At 49.0% G+C, this 16,657-nt stretch overlaps 2 protein-coding genes and 1 long non-coding RNA gene across 10 annotated transcripts in view; 1 reads left to right on the top strand and 2 right to left on the bottom strand.

The window, feature by feature from the left end:
• Nucleotides 1-107: 107 nt before the first annotated feature.
• Nucleotides 108-8,429, bottom strand: LOC146757818 (uncharacterized). The gene is made up of 4 exons (XR_014935933.1): nt 8,356-8,429; nt 833-936; nt 677-758; nt 108-465 (listed from the first exon to the last, which is right to left on the bottom strand). It is a non-coding gene; the product is annotated as an uncharacterized LOC146757818 (long non-coding RNA).
• The window catches only part of ACTR5 (actin related protein 5), a 42,997-nt gene continuing 29,052 nt past the window's right edge, over nt 2,713-16,657 (top strand). For 4 of the 5 annotated variants that reach the window (XM_085520215.1, XM_085520219.1, XM_085520216.1 and 1 more), the window contains exons 1-4: nt 2,713-2,868; nt 3,133-3,315; nt 5,745-9,450; nt 12,725-12,867. The gene's annotated coding sequence lies outside the window, so the exon portion shown is untranslated. The remainder of the gene's footprint in view (nt 2,869-3,132; nt 3,316-5,744; nt 9,451-12,724; nt 12,868-16,657) is intronic. The other variant, XM_085520218.1, reaches the window with a different exon arrangement.
• Nucleotides 8,550-16,368, bottom strand: LOC146757819 (uncharacterized). 4 transcript variants are annotated; one of them, XM_085520232.1, is made up of 6 exons: nt 16,336-16,368; nt 14,514-14,617; nt 14,358-14,439; nt 12,510-14,116; nt 10,614-10,894; nt 8,550-9,397 (listed from the first exon to the last, which is right to left on the bottom strand). In XM_085520232.1, exons 4-6 carry the CDS (start codon nt 12,631-12,633, stop codon nt 9,140-9,142), a joined length of 663 nt encoding a protein of 220 aa, XP_085376358.1. In that variant the 5' UTR covers nt 12,634-14,116; nt 14,358-14,439; nt 14,514-14,617; nt 16,336-16,368; the 3' UTR covers nt 8,550-9,139. The 4 variants fall into 3 exon arrangements, 3 of the variants coding, with proteins under 3 accessions (XP_085376358.1, XP_085376359.1, XP_085376360.1); XR_014935929.1 differs by lacking the exons at nt 8,550-9,397; nt 10,614-10,894; nt 16,336-16,368 and adding an exon at nt 14,730-16,268 and having other exon boundaries at nt 13,759-14,116; XM_085520233.1 differs by lacking the exons at nt 8,550-9,397; nt 10,614-10,894 and having other exon boundaries at nt 13,759-14,116; nt 16,185-16,368.

A 16,657-nucleotide genomic window follows, 5' to 3' on the forward strand; every position in this document is an offset into this window, starting at 1 on the left:
TTCTGTGATTCAGGTAGGGATGTGAAGCCGAAAACTTCATGGTCCTGCGATTACTAGCCCAAGCCAGGCACTGTATTGATCAGCTATTGGAAGAGGCAGCACCACCATTCAAATGTTTGTTTCGCTTTTATTTGCAACAAAGAGATGCTAAATGCATCCAAAATACTTTTCAATATGAAATCAAATAGGCGGGATACTGGTATTGACTAAAACTTGCTCAGTTCCTCTCCGCAGTCCAGGAAAGGGAAAGCACGGCCAGGCCTGAAAACCGGAGCACGCAGCGTGTGTCCTTTGGTGCACCTCTGAGGACGCAATCCAGGCGATTCTGCTGTCCTTTGTGCCTTCCTGCTCAAGCCCTTATCGTTTCTTTTTGCTTTCCTTCTTGGCTTTCTTGCTCAGCTGAGCAGCACTTGCCTTGGGTTGCTTCACCGTCTCCCAGGTCTTAGACTCAAAACCCTCCGAGTCCTGCAAGAATCAATTGGGAAACAGTCAGGGAGCTTTCTAACAACTGAAAGGGAAGAGAAGCAAGAGAGGATGGGTGGGTGTCAAATAAGGGAAAAGCTCAGCAGGCAAGAATAAACCTATCCCTGAGCTCCAGCACACACGCGTGACCACTGCCTTATTAATTCTAACAGCAATGTTATTCTAGCCATTAAAGTCACCCATGTTCACGTACCTGGTTGTGGACGTGTTCACGGCCTTGCTGCTGCTGCGCTCTACAACGCCAGCCACGGAAATAAAGAGTGCAGAAAGCTGATCTGTTGAAGACAGAGGAGTGAGCTGTGCTTAACCGACACTGCTTCAGAGCACGCTTACAGTAAGGCACACCTACCTTACAATGGCCACGCAGGAAGCTCCAGACACAGCTCCAGACTGTTTCCATGAAGCATTTCCCAATTGCATTTCACAGCCACTCACGCTCTGCTCCTCGACAATCTGCAACAGAAAAGTCACAAGATGCAAATCCCATCCCTCGGAGATGTCACAGACCTCCTCACTCATGGAGCAGCACTCATGGCTTTGGGTGAGAAAGCAGACGTGTGCTTACCGAGTGAGCGCTGTTTGCTGCCAGCTGCTGGTAGGAACCCACCTAACTCTAAGTACGAACACTAACCTACGCCTAACTCTAAAACAAGAACAAAAACCTACACCTAACAATAAAACGTGAACAATAACCTACTCCTAATTAAAAAACATGAACAATAACCTACTCCTAACACCTAAACTAACTAACTAAATCTAACAATAAAAACAACAACAATAAAAACAACAATAAAAACAGGGTTCAGATGGAACCGGGGGCCCGCAAGGTCTCAAAGGAGGAGCTGATGTTAAATGAAGCCACCCGGCTAATGCCGGGGGCGGGGGCCGCGCAGACGATACGGAGCCCAGCGCCTGGACCAGCGATGCTGCAGCTGAGGTGGTACTGCTGCAGGGCCTGGCACGGTGGTGTGGTGCCAGGCCAGCTGTGCATCGGGCGGATCCACCTCCATGGGCTCATCTGGAGGTGGATCCACCTCCATGGGCTCATCTGGAGGTGGATCCACCTCCATGGGCTCCACGGAGGTGGTCACGCGCCTGGTCCAGGCGCGATGGCAATGGGCTCCCTTTCCTGACTGCTGCCTGATGGTGCTGGCAATGGGCCCCCTCCTCCTCCTCTTCGACCCCGCGGTCCCCGGAACCATCTTCCCATCTAAAGGGTGGGTTTCCTCCAGCCTCGCTCTCTTAGGCCCGTACATGGCTGTTACCGGCCGTAGATCTAAGAGGCGAGTGCGTTGCGTTGGGCAACGGTGACCAACGGTGACCAAGGTAACGGCTGTGGCCAGGGTTCTAACATGGCGGCCGCACTGCTGGCACTGCTGGCACTGGCGTTCCACATGGCATGAGGAGGGGGCTGGAGGACAGGGCACGGCACGGGAGCCAGAAGGCACTGCCTGTGCCCAGCGGGCAGCCCTTCTCTCCGCTCAGCAAGAGGGCACAGACGAGCTGGCCCTGAGCAAAGGGCCCTCGGCCTCCTTCATCCTCCCCCTTCTTCCACAAGGGAATCTCTTGGCGCTGCCATACGCAGCACGCAGCACCACGCTGATCTGATGGGGCTCCTGAGCTCAGCACCAAGAACAGCAGGCTCCAAAGGGCACCTGACTACGCCTGCCTGCTGGGACACACCAGCTCTGCTCTCCCTGTTCCAATCCAGAGCCTCTCCTTGTAACACCTCCGACTCCATTTGCATCCACTCACTCTGATTACATCCCACGTCCACACACGGGGCCACGCTGCCTCACCGACCCTCAGTGGGGACCCACAGCCGTACAGCACCATCAGCACAGCAGAACTGGGCCGTGCTCCTGATGCTGCCGCTTGTCCAGCCTCCCTCTCGCTGCCCCCATTCTGCTCAGGCAGCCGGTCCCAGCAACAAACACCAGCACAGAACTGCAGCCCCGACTCGTCCCGCTCACCGACAGCCAGAGCAAGGACATGTTACACACCTTCCTTCAGCTCCACGCACTCGCTGGCACCGCACGCATCGCCTCTGCGTGCCGCAGCACCGCCAGCTCCTCCCCCGACATCCCTCCACGCCCCGCACCGCGGCCCGACCCCGTTGGCGGCGCACACCCCGCTCCTCCCGGCCCCGATCACCTTCCCATGGCGCCATGGCCCGGAACTGCTCCCGCCGGCACCAAGCGCTTCCTGCCCCTCCATCCCCCGCTCCTCCTTTCCCTTCACTTTCCATCCGCGCTCAGGACGCACATCTCAATGGAGGTGGCTGCAGAACATCATCAGTGTCTTGGAGAACTGGGGAGGTGCCTGAAGACTGGAGGACAACCAGTGTCAGTCCGGTCTTCAAAAAGGGCAAGAAGGAAGACCCGGGTAATTATAGGCCTGTCAGCCTCGCCTCTGTCCCAGGGAAGCCTCCTTTGGCAGGGGGGTTGGACTCGATGATCTCTAGAGGTCTCTTCCCTTCCCTACAATTCTGTGATTCTGTGGTTCTGTGATATGCCTACGAGTTCTGAATAGTACTTTTCTGTGAGGTATTTTGAGTCTCCCATAATGAGAGCAGTGTATACATACGTAGCTAGTGCATGTTTGGTTACCTTATATCATCCATCACAGCCAGCTCTGATTTGTCTGCAGGAACTTCTGGAAGATGGTCAAATGGATCAATTTCACAAAGCTTTAGTGGAGCTGAACATGGACTCTGCAGAGGAACTTCAGTCTTACATCAACAAATTGAGCCTGACCGTTGAACAAACGAAACAGAAAATCCTACAGGCGGAGGTCAATATTGAAGTGGATGTTGTGGACAGCAAACCAGAGGTATGTTTCCTCCAAGTTGATCTGATTCTAATCTCTGTGAGGGTTAAGTTTCTGTCTTAAAACGTTCCCTATGTGTAAATATCTGTATTATTGATGAGCTAAGGTTTTCCTTTAATACTCTCGTTGCTGATTTGGCAGCTGCTCCTCATTTGCAGCTTTCCTTATGCAGTTATGGAAGTTTAGAGTTATGATTGTTTAAGAGTATGCCTGAAATCAGTAACCCTTCTTGCAGTGTGCTCTGGGATCTGTCTTACTGTTTGATTTCTCACAATTCTAAGCATAATCTCTAGGCTTGCTGATGCTGGTTAAAGTACATAATTATATAATGGCAGAAAGCTTCCTCAAAAACTTCAACTGGGGATAAAAGAAAACAGCCTGAGAAGATAAATCATCTGTAGGTACCACTGCTTCCATTTGTACTTATTCCTGGTGACATATGCAAGCCAGCATCCTTGCTTGAAGGGTGGCTTGCTTATAGGGTTGTAAATGTAGCAGGTAACACACTTACCTTGGTCATGCTGCAAACTCCTGTCTTCCTTTACTTTTGCATTACTTTTGCTGAAATAATCTATAATGCATCAGGTCTGCTTCTTTCTTTTTAAGAGAATTGATGACATTGAATTGTAAGTACTTAAAACTCAAGTTGTTGTATGGTTGTCTGACCCACCACTACTTAAATGCTTGTAACCTAGCATTAAAGGTAAGCTCCTTTTGAAAATGGTATTTGCCTTTGTGTTCTTTGCTTTCAAATGCAGAGAACTTTATGGTAAAGAACCAACCCTTTGCTTTTGTTTTGGGTATGGTTTTGGTGCAATCAAGCAGCATGCTTTGTTCTGTTTACTCATCTGTGGAGTCTTCTCTGAGAAGGGAAAGTCATTTGCTTTGCCAGACTAACACAGGCCCAGCACGTACCAACTGCTTCTAAGAGATGGTCCAAATCTATTCCTTCATTTTAGTTTTATCTGTCTTTGCTCAGGAAAAGGTAGGCAAGAAAACAGAAGGATGAAGTACAGAGGACAGTGGTGCTGGAAATAACAATTCTCATGTTTCATATAGAACTTGAGACACAGCCAGAACTAGGCAGTGAGATGGTTCTTCTGGGTTCTGTCCTTATCAGGGAAGTTTATGTAAGAATCAGAGTGACTGCATGTGAGCAAAATGGGGTTAGATCGTGGATTTTACCAACGTTCCAGAAAGCGATAGCTGAATGCCTATGGGCTCCTTGTGATTCTGCCAGGTGGCTGTGCCTACGTTCCAGCATGTCTGTTTTGGATCACACCCTCCTCTTGTTTACAAGGTGCAGTCTCAGATGTTGGAATGAATTGGCAAGCCTTTTTGTTTGGTCTGGGCTTTGCGAGAAAGCTTACAGTTACCAGTGAATCCATTTGTGAAGACAGACCATCTCTGCGGGCTGTGTAAAGAGCTAGAAGCTAATTATGTTGTCCTAGGATTTGTGCCAGCTCTTCTGCTTTATTCTGCTTTGCTGTTGGTGTGATTTTGTTTTGCTTTTTAGAAGCCAAAAAATGCTGGAGATAACATCAGGTGACTTCCATTAGTTTGCTTTAACAATGGGCATGTCATCGATTTGGAGTAGTTATCTGTCTTTTAAATGAGATAAACGAGAAGCTTCAGAAGGTTTAAATGTTCCAGCTTTATTTTATCCTGCTATTGCTTGCAAAATATCATGACAAACCCTTACATTTAAAGAAGAACAACAAGGCAAAACCAGATCTTTGGAGACAAAATTAGGAATCTACATCATTGTAATGAAGGAATAAATGAGGTAATTAAATAATTGCTCCTAATTCACCATAGTGTTCTGTAATCTGGAGTGATGCTTTTCATTAGGAAGGAGCTTTGGGAGCAGCTTTCTGTCTGTGTAAAATGCAGTGAGGCTTTTTTATATCCCATGTGCAAATGCTGAGCAGTTACAAGTAGGCAACTGTCAAAAACTGCTGGCGTTTTAACTTGCAAATATTTGTTTTCCAGTCCCACACAAGCAAAGCAGGGAATTAAGTGGTAATTATAGAACAGTTAGAGGTGCTGGGAGAGCACCATGTTTCAACCAACTTTAAAAGCTATTTTAATAAGCTTTAATATGTTATTATGCTAGCAGGGTCCTGGCATTCAACCTGTTGACTAAGGCTTTTCATTTCTGAGCTGTCTTCAAGGTAATAATAATAATTATGAAGTCTGAAAATGCTTGATTTTTATTCTTAGAGTGAATGTATTTTTCTACTCCTGTTTTCTGGGCTGTCATTGTTCTGATTTTTGTCTTCCGTGCTGAAGGGCAACGTATGTGTTTTCAAGCATGATAGAGTTTGGATGTGCAGGAATCAGGGTTACATCTTCTGAATGTGTCAGCAGCATTGATGTGGTATATGTGCCCAGCACATCTGGGCTAACAGATCTGCATGTTCTGTTTCTAGACACCTGACTTGGATCCACTGGGCAGTGAACAGTCACTGGAAGATGTCGAAAGTATTAATGAGTTTGAGAAGCAACGCCATATGGATTTTACATTCGCAACAGGAAAGCTCAAACACTATGTCAGGACCAAGACGTTTTTATGCAGCACTTAAACTGCTCAAGTAGAAGCATGTGGGCCAGAACTTCCCCAAGTAAGCAAGAGTTTCACTGAACAAAGAGCCTAGAAGATGTACAAAGGCAGAATATACTTCAACCTTAGTCTTATGTTGCAGCATCCAAGTCTTAAAGGATTTAAAGAAGAATCCTCCCTCCTCAACCTGCCAGAGCAAGTCACACAGCTCACAGACCATCACAGCCCCTGCAAGGATCCTCGGGTCATCACCTCTTTCCCCACCCTGCTTAAAGCAGGGTCGGCACTGAAGTGAGAGCAGGACATGAAGGGCTTTTGGCCAGCTGGGACACGTGAAGGAGCCACTCCTGCAGGCTGCATCTCAGCACTCCCCTGTACTCACAGGGAGCAATAGCTTTCCTTATGGCACACTGGGCCCTCACCTCTTTCCATTTATATCGCCTTGACAACTGATGTCAAGCACTGCAAAACAACATTTCTGGGTTGCGTCTTTCAATGGTAAAAACACAACCTCAAATAAAATAAACTCCTGAGCACCCCAAGCTCAGCGCTGCTTGTTGCTGCATCCTCTTGGGGCACGAGCCAAATCCTGAGCATTGTTTTCCAGCACGCAGCTGGACACACAAACCCCAATTGCTCAGCACCAGGAGCAGATGTCGGCCCAGCTGAATCAGGTCTCCTCCAGGAGAAGGCAGTAACCAGCAGCACTGCAGCACCCAGCTGCTGACACGTGGTGTATCACCACATGCTGCAATGCCTTACTCCAGCACTCTGACATACTGCTTTCAGGACACATTTATCACGTAAATCCACCAAAACACATTATGTCACCTCAGTTTACGTGAGTCCAGGACTTACAGAAGTTTTTGTGTTTTTTTTTTTTTTCCCCAGGCTCTGGAGCTCAAAGGAGAGCAAAACTGGTTGCTAAGTTTTGCAACACACAATGTTTCCTAATTGAGTTTTAAGAATGTTTATCCAACTCCACCTCCGTAACATGGCTGCAAAGTAAAGGCTTTACAAATAAGAAGGAAGAAAAAAAAGAAAGAAAGAAAGAAAGAAAGAAAACAAGAGGGAGGTGAAGTGATGTGCAAAAGGTCATAACACACCTAGGTCTGGTATATAGCAGTGCAGGCTTCTGGCTCCCTGGAGGCTTTGCCTCGGTCAGAAGAAACAGCTGAAGTAGAGCTGAGAGAGGGAACTCCCTGCCATAAGAAACTGCCAACACTGTTACAGAATCACAGAATCACAGAATGACCCGGGTTGGAAGGGACCTCAAGGATCATGTAGTTCCACTGTTGTGCCTGAAGTCCTCCCCAGGCTTTGGAAACCAGCTCTTTCAGCTAAGGCAGGTGTGTACTTGGCAGTAAACAGGAGTGCCCTGGGACAGAGGCTGCTGGGTGCATACAAAACGTTGTGCTGCCTCAGGTGAACAGCTCTTATACGTAAACCGAACCCAAACCCACAGAGGAGCCTTGATTTCAAAGAAGTTTCTATTTGCAATCACAGTGAACTAATACTTGAAGTAGTTCTGCAGCTACCCAAATGCTACATGCTCTAGCACTCCTGCTATGCCCAGAAAGCAGCTTATGCCCATAACACAAAGGGAAACCAAAGCACAAATCCGTGGATGCTGTTCAGGAACGTGCAGCCCATGAAGGAGCTGAGGAGTCACACCGCATGTGCCGTGAGCTCCAAGCACCACACAAAGCCCCAGGGGCAGGAATTGCACCCTGACAGGGAGAAACAGCGTTAACAGAAGAGGGACCGCAGCATCCGTATTGTAGAGTTCAAAACACCCCTATGGGTGGCTTGAATTGACCCACCTCCGTGACACACTCACACACCATTCTCCCTATGCAAAAACCACACAAAGCACGTTCCCCAGCAGTGACTGCCTGCGTTCCCCTGTGCGGGCTGCACACCCGAAAGCTGCACGGTGACACCCGCAGCTCGCATTGCGGAGCGCAGCACCCTCAGCCCTCCCCGGGCAGCTCCTCCGGCACCGACCCCGCTGCTATTACGGGGACATCGGGAGCGCCAGCAGCCCGGCCGCGAGAATGCTATTCCGAGAGTATTTACACAGCCTAAAAACTGCTCGAAACACATATTTTGGTGTTCCCAGGCACTAACACATCACCACCAACAGCAATATTCAGGCACCGGTTACCTGCCCATCTCAGTTTCCCAACTCCTTCCCCGCGTGCCGGCTGCCCCGGCACATTGCGGCTCCTTTGTGAGCACAGCCTGCACGCAGCAGCTCCCTGCTCGAGAGCTGCCCTTCCGTGCACAGAAACCGCGTGGAAAAAAAGGAAATAAACACCGAGACCACCAAGCAGCGCTGTTCCTGGAGGCGCTGCGCAAACAATAGCGGGCAAGGCGAGGAAAGACGGAGAAAAGAGCACGAAAACAGCAACAACAACAACAACCATCCGCCCGCCCCTCCCTCACGCACCACCGTGGTTCCCCCGAGCGTTACCCACCGCGCTCCCGCAGCGCCCGCCGCCTCCGAGCTGCGAGCTCAGCCCCGCAGCGACCCGCGGCTCCGCCTCACCCCGCCTCTAAGAGCCGCCCCTGCCCGGTGCGGTGCCCGGCTCTGCTGATGGCTAAAGGCGATTTGTTCTGGTGAATAGCACGTCCGTATATATCGAAATGAATGAGCGCGGATACAAAGACGGACAGCAAACAAGTTTTATTTAAAAGCACGCTGCCCTGCATAAATATTTGGACGCGTGGACGGCTGTGGGAAAGACAAACACGGCGTGCTTCGTAATTACAGGCAGCAGAACCGTTATACAGTCTCCCCATGCAGGGCTGTGGGGAGTTTCCTTCACCTCAGAACTGTAGCATATCCCCCTCCTGCCCCTTCCTTCATGGCCCCACAGAGCTGGCAGTGACTGTCTCTGGCACTGGAATCCAACCTTGTGCACTGACAAAGGTATATTCTGCACAGCAGTGAAGGGGAACACACTCCATGGGTGCTAAGGGTGTTTAGCCACTCTAAAAGTGATCTGTACTTTGCTACTTTCCTACTGCAGAGCACACTTCCAAGCTCTGTGCTTGGAGGATGCTGCTTGCTGTGGTCCATTTAATAACACAGAATCAATCAATACTGCTCACTTAGAAAGCAGCTGTTGTGACCCGAGTGCATCAGCTTAGCCCTCATTTCTTTATTAGAGAATTAACCTTCCCCTGCCACACGGGAGTAGCTCTCACTGATGCTGAGCAGGATTGCTGTTAATGGCCATAGAACTACCAGCTTCATTTCTACCTCGAGGCAGTCCTCTGAGCTGCACTCTGTTCTGTTTTCCCATATCTCGTGCCCGTGATTGAAGCTAACAGCTCTCTGCTTTGTAGCCTTGGGGAGCCCAGGATTTTCACAACATTGCCACGCAGTAAATCACAAAGCCAAGCCACATCGACAGCCACAGAGGATGGCAGGAGTTGAATCCTCAGGACATTACAGATCTGGAGCAAATGGCTGAGAAAAGTCCAAGCGAGAGAACAAAGCATGGAGAACAGCAGCTGGTGAAGAAAAGGGGAAGAGAACTGTCATGGAAAGCACACTTTGGAAAGAGGTTCAGTTCCCAGTAGGGTATAAATAATGTGAGAGCATACGTGGCTATCCCTCCTCTTGTCCACCCAACAAGCTTGTGGTGTTATGGCTCTTATTCTATAAGGGATGAGCTTAAATCCAGATCTTCAGATTGCTCTGAAGAAGTGAATTTTTGTATATGCAAAGAGGTCTAGGAGAGCCAAAACGTAACCTAGCCAATTCCAGGCTTATTCTTAGCATTTTTTCTTCTAGTACCAGTAATGGAAAAAATAATAATAATTAAAAACAAAATCTCATGACACTGCTCTTGTTCTATCCGATGCCAAAGATCATTTAAGATGAGATATTCCTGGTTCCATGCTAAAGGTCAGCTTCAGGGTGTGCCAGTCAAACAGATACAGCAGTTTAAGACAATACCAGTCCTTCACAATTCTGGCCTAACAAAGCAGCCAGCGCAGCTGGTAGAAGTAAACGTGGGTAACTTTGCTGCAGTTTAAAATTCCATGCAATGTAAGTAGAGAGGACAGCACAGAGACAGAGGAGGCAGAAATAAGCCTTACCTCCTGAGCCCCTGCTGCAACAGGGTACGCAGCCAAAGAGCAAGGAAAGAAGCCATACACAAGCCTAATCTCTTCCACTCTTTCAGATGTATCTTTTGGTATTTGTATGAATCTGCATGCAGTTCTCAAAGACTTTGCAAATACATATACATGCCTTACTAATACACACACACACTTATACATACATAGGGTAGTTAGTATTTACTAGGAGAATGGTGAGGCCCTGGAACAGGCTGCCCAGGGAGGTTGTGGATGCCCCGTCCTTGGAGGTGTTCAAGGCCAGGTTGGACGGGGCCCTGGGCAACCTGATCTAGTAAAGGTGTATGTTTGGTGGCCCTGCCAGGCAGGGGGGTTGGAACTACATGATCCTTGAGGTCCCTTCCAACCCGGGTCATTCTGTGATTCTGTAGTGACTCTGCTCAATTTTGTAATACCTTTAGTTGGTATACAACAGGAATCATTCCAAATAGGGATGACAGGGAGAGAAAACCTCTTGTAGTTCATTAACGAGGCAGAAACCAGTCCTGAAGATATCTCAGGCAGAGATGGAAAAAAATAATAATACGAGCTGAGGCACAAAAACAACAGATATGCCAAGAGATAGATAGTCTGGTCACGCACTCACCATCATGATGTTGCAGAGAACACTCCTTTCCACATGGGAGGGTCTTATCTTCGGTTCTGAGACCAGCCGCCTGAGATGGTAGTTTGCTTTTGGCTTTGAACTCAGATAAGCAGGTTTGGGCTTTGGTTGTCCCACAGGGCCGCTGGGTTGTTTGTCCTCTTCAAATTCTGTACTTGCTGTATCATTTTGGCTTTCAGCATCTGTTGGTTCATCTTCAGATTTAGATTCAGAAGGAGACACATCAGATTGTTTCTTAGTTGCTTCTGCAGGAGGCGTCTCTTCTAGAAAGTAGATTTAGAGATCTGTTACATTACAGTTAGTAGCTCTAGGAGCTGGACAAAATTCTTCTGAACCCCTTCCACCTGGAATTAAGGCTTTTCAACCCCAGCTAGGCAACAAGAAGCCTGTACAAGTGTTGGATCTTAGCTAATTAAGTTTTATTAAGCAACTACGTTAAAGGTAAAGCTGAGTTATGCACCTGTTTTATTCCCCACTTGCACCTAAAGTGGCATAAGATAATTGAATATGACTTAATTAGTCAAGAAGATATTAAAAAGACCATTGCTCTATTCAGTTTCTTAAGAGTGATAGAGAAATACTTGAATGCTGCAGTTCTTCAAGCACACCAGTATCTTGAAGTTTGGTAACACATGTAATCATATTGATTGAGAGGGAATTTAGATCATGGGATCCTGATGCAAATAACAGCCATCCTAGGGCCTGGCATTAGAAAGGTAAATGCAGTACACAGAACCTGAAAATACATATGTGTATGTATACGTATGTACATATATAACTCAATCAAGGCATCAAATTATTTCAGAGTTCCTCTGTCCAGGGAAAAATTGACACCCAAACTCAACATTAGAACAAGGCACAGCTCCCCTTCACCTACACAATACATTTTCTTCTGCTTTTCAGACATTAGAAATAAGCCATGCCTATGCTACTCAGGGTAGTTTGTACCATTATCAGAACTCCATAGAGCCGGCACTCTTGTTACTGTCATTGGTTATCCAAAAGAGTGCACTCGGATGTGCGGAGAATCAGCCAGCAGCAAGCAGGGATTTCTATGAGCATCACCTGTACATTAAAACTGAAAAATAGGAGCTGAGAGTCAACAAATGCACGAGTACGTGAAGGCAGGACAGGAAAGGTGATTAGAAGATAAGCCTCAGCTGTGGTGAACACCTTCTGTTCCACTGCTGTCTGTGGGTCCAAAGGAATCATTTGGTTATCTCTGCTCCTTGGGGATCCATTATAGAAATGGTTACTAAAACATTAAGTAAGAACCTGGCTTGTTGAAGCCAGTTTTTATTCTTATTTTCCTCCCTACAGTTGTCCCTCAAAGGCAGAATTACTGCTTTTGATTGGAATCAGTCAACTTACGATTGATTCCTCAGCTGCAACTGCTTGTGCTCCAGGATTAGCAAAACCAGCCCAGCTTTATGCCCAGGAGTACATCAGCAAGCCTATTATTAGCCTAAACCAAAGCATCTTATTAGTTACTGACATGTCAGAATTAAGAACAGTGGCAGAGCAGAAAGAGATGCAAAATACACAAAGAAATGAAAATGCACGTCCTGCTCCTTTAAGAAACTGCTTTTTATCAGCCTTAACATTAACAAGAGAATCCCTTAACAGCTCCCCTGGAAAAATCCACTCCCAACCCAAAATACACAGAGAGGATGAACTACAACACAAGCATTTGAAAACCACGCAAAGTTATTAGGAAGCATTTCTTTTAAATGGGAATCTACAAAGTGCATTCAACCACCAAACCACACCTTTATTTTCCCTCTGTGATGAGGGGCATTAGTTTAAAAATAGCTCACAGAATGCTTTAAAGATGAAGTTAAGAGACAAAGCCTTTCTACATGCATGCAGCCAACTTACCTTCATTAAGTAAGAGCCGTAGCCAGACCACCATTATAATCAGTATTAGCAGATATGGCAAAGAAAGACAAAAGAAGATAGGCAAAGTCAGCTCGCTCACCAAAGGAACTGGAGGATACTTCATTGCTTAGCTTCAGGTTAATCTAAGTTTAGAACAGCTTGTTCTTTACTAACTACCTTTTTATAACTCTGATTGCATCACTGTTAATCACAAGAGGACCACTGATATCCTCAGCATGGACAGCAAGAGGAACAGCCCTGCAAGGGTGGGGAGGAGGTGAAATGGATTAAGCACGGGATAAGGAGAGCCGAGAAAACATCTGATTTGATTGTCATTGCTTCAGCTGGTAATTACAGGGTAAGTATATATTGGAAAGCCCTCAAGGCTGATGTTAAAGTGGTAGTTAAAGGGATTCTAATGCAGTATAACCAAGCACTTCAATTGCTCTTTGCAACTGGTAATGAAGGTGACTTTTGAGAACTCAGTAATGCAGAATCAGGCTACTACTAGTTAGTTAAAAACTGCTTATGCCAGGTGCTCTTGTTTGACATGGGGTATGTGTACATCCCATATTAGTACAGACCCCATTTCTAACTTTCTCTGCCTATTTCATTCTATTAGTGAATCCATCAGGAACATATACTATTTTCATCACCGTCCTATTACCATTTGCTTGGAAAGGCCTTTCCAGTCAGACATCTCTCCTGAGGAGAGCAGAGCGGAGCCCCGGATGCTGTCCCCCATGACGTCCTTATAACAAAGCTGAGGAAGTGTGGGATAGATGAGTGGACGATGAAGTGGGTCGAGAATTGGCTGACTGGCAGAGTGCAGAGGGTTGTCGTTGGCGGTGCGGTGTCTGGCTGGAGGCCTGTAACTAGTGACGTCCCCCAGGGGTCTGTGCTGGGTCCAGTCTTGTTCAACATCAACGACCTTGATGAGGGGATAGTGACCACCCTCAGCAAGTTTGTGATGACACGAACAGGCTGCCCAGGGAGGTGGTGGAGTCTTCTTCTCTGGAGGTATTCAAGACCCGACTGGACGCCGAGCTGTGTGATGTGATGTAATGTAGGGAGCCTGCTTTGGAAGGGGGGTTGGACTCGATGATCTCTAGAGGTCCCTTCCAACCCCTACAATTCTGTGATTCTGTGATTCAGGTAGGGATGTGAAGCCGAAAACTTCATGGTCCTGCGATTACTAGCCCAAGCCAGGCACTGTATTGATCAGCTATTGGAAGAGGCAGCACCACCATTCAAATGTTTGTTTCGCTTTTATTTGCAACAAAGAGATGCTAAATGCATCCAAAATACATTTCAATATGAAATCAAATAGGCGGGATACTGGTAATGACTAAAACTTGCTCAGTTCCTCTCCGCAGTCCAGGAAAGGGAAAGCACGGCCAGGCCTGAAAACCGGAGCACGCAGCGTGTGTCCTTTGGTGCACCTCTGAGGACGCAATCCAGGCGATTCTGCTGTCCTTTGTGCCTTCCTGCTCAAGCCCTTATCGTTTCTTTTTGCTTTCCTTCTTGGCTTTCTTGCTCAGCTGAGCAGCACTTGCCTTGGGTTGCTTCACCGTCTCCCAGGTCTTAGACTCAAAACCCTCCGAGTCCTGCAAGAATCAATTGGGAAACAGTCAGTGAGCTTTCTAACAACTCCCTGGGAAGAGAAGGGAGTTGTTAGAAAGAGAAGGGAAGAGAAGCAAGAGAGGATGGGTGGGTGTCAAATAAGGGAAAAGCTCAGCAGGCAAGAATAAACCTATCCCTGAGCTCCAGCACACACGCGTGACCACTGCCTTATTAATTCTAACAGCAATGTTATTCTAGCCATTAAAGTCACCCATGTTCACGTACCTGGTTGTGGACGTGTTCACGGCCTTGCTGCTGCTGCGCTCTACAACGCCAGCCACGGAAATAAAGAGTGCAGAAAGCTGATCTGTTGAAGACAGAGGAGTGAGCTGTGCTTAACCGACACTGCTTCAGAGCACGCTTACAGTAAGGCACACCTACCTTACAATGGCCACGCAGGAAGCTCCAGACACAGCTCCAGACTGTTTCCATGAAGCATTTCCCAATTGCATTTCACAGCCACTCACGCTCTGCTCCTCGACAATCTGCAACAGAAAAGTCACAAGATGCAAATCCCATCCCTCGGAGATGTCACAGACCTCCTCACTCATGGAGCAGCACTCATGGCTTTGGGTGAGAAAGCAGACGTGTGCTTACCGAGTGAGCGCTGTTTGCTGCCAGCTGCTGGTAGGAACCCACCTAACTCTAAGTACGAACACTAACCTACGCCTAACTCTAAAACAAGAACAAAAACCTACACCTAACAATAAAACGTGAACAATAACCTACTCCTAATTAAAAAACATGAACAAGAACCTAATCCTAACACCTAAACTAACTAACTAAATCTAACAATAAAAACAACAATAAAAACAACAATAAAAACAATAAAAACAACAATAAAAACAGGGTTAGATGGAACCGGGGGCCCGCAAGGTCTCAAAGGAGGAGCTGATGTTAAATGAAGCCACCCGGCTAATGCCGGGGGCGGGGGCCGCGCAGACGGTACGGAGCCCAGCGCCTGGACCAGCGATGCTGCAGCTGAGGTGGTACTGCTGCAGGGCCTGGCACGGTGGTGTGGTGCCAGGCCAGCTGGGCATCGGGGGGATCCACCTCCATGGGCTCATCCTCAGGTGGATCCACCTCCATGGGTTCATCTGGAGGTGGATCCACCTCCATGGGCTCCACGGAGGTGGTCACGCGCCTGGTCCAGGCGCGATGGCAATGGGCTCCCTTGCCTGACTGCTGCCTGATGGTGCTGGCAATGGGCCCCCTCCTCCTCCTCTTCGACCCCGCGGTCCCCGGAACCATCTTCCCATCTAAAGGGTGGGTGTCCTCCAGCCTCGCTCTCTTAGGCCCGTACATGGCTGTTACCGGCCGTAGATCTAAGAGGCGAGTGCGTTGCGTTGGGCAACGGTGACCAACGGTGACCAAGGTAACGGCTGTGGCCAGGGTTCTAACATGGCGGCCGCACTGCTGGCACTGCTGGCACTGGCGTTCCACATGGCATGAGGAGGGGGCTGGAGGACAGGGCACGGCACGGGAGCCAGAAGGCACTGCCTGTGCCCAGCGGGCAGCCCTTCTCTCCGCTCAGCAAGAGGGCACAGACGAGCTGGCCCTGAGCAAAGGGCCCTCGGCCTCCTTCATCCTCCCCCTTCTTCCACAAGGGAATCTCTTGGCGCTGCCATACGCAGCACGCAGCACCACGCTGATCTGATGGGGCTCCTGAGCTCAGCACCAAGAACAGCAGGCTCCAAAGGGCACCTGACTACGCCTGCCTGCTGGGACACACCAGCTCTGCTCTCCCTGTTCCAATCCAGAGCCTCTCCTTGTAACACCTCCGACTCCATTTGCATCCACTCACTCTGATTACATCCCACGTCCACACACGGGGCCACGCTGCCTCACCGACCCTCAGTGGGGACCCACAGCCGTACAGCACCATCAGCACAGCAGAACTGGGCCGTGCTCCTGATGCTGCCGCTTGTCCAGCCTCCCTCTCGCTGCCCCCATTCTGCTCAGGCAGCCGGTCCCAGCAACAAACACCAGCACAGAACTGCAGCCCCGACTCGTCCCGCTCACCGACAGCCAGAGCAAGGACATGTTACACACCTTCCTTCAGCTCCACGCACTCGCTGGCACCGCACGCATCGCCTCTGCGTGCCGCAGCACCGCCAGCTCCTCCCCCGACATCCCTCCACGCCCCGCACCGCGGCCCGACCCCGTTGGCGGCGCACACCCCGCTCCTCCCGGCCCCGATCACCTTCCCATGGCGCCATGGCCCGGAACTGCTCCCGCCGGCACCAAGCGCTTCCTGCCCCTCCATCCCCCGCTCCTCCTTTCCCTTCACTTTCCATCCGCGCTCAGGACGCACATCTCAATGGAGGTGGCTGCAGAACATCATCAGTGCAGGCAATCGATGGCTCGTGCTGCGCTTCACTGCCTTGTGCTCCTCGGTGCTCTGCTGTGCCCTTTCCTAACCCCGCAGGATCACATCTGCCATCCCCTGTAGCCCCTGTGCTGTGACCAACGCGATTTGGACTCGGGCCCATCGCCCTCCCTGCTGCTGGCCCTCCCCCATGCCC

The sequence above is a fragment of the Coturnix japonica genome, chromosome 19, assembly GCF_054131305.1.
Source record: "Coturnix japonica strain WE chromosome 19, WE-NBRP24, whole genome shotgun sequence".
Lineage (NCBI taxonomy): Eukaryota > Metazoa > Chordata > Aves > Galliformes > Phasianidae > Coturnix > Coturnix japonica.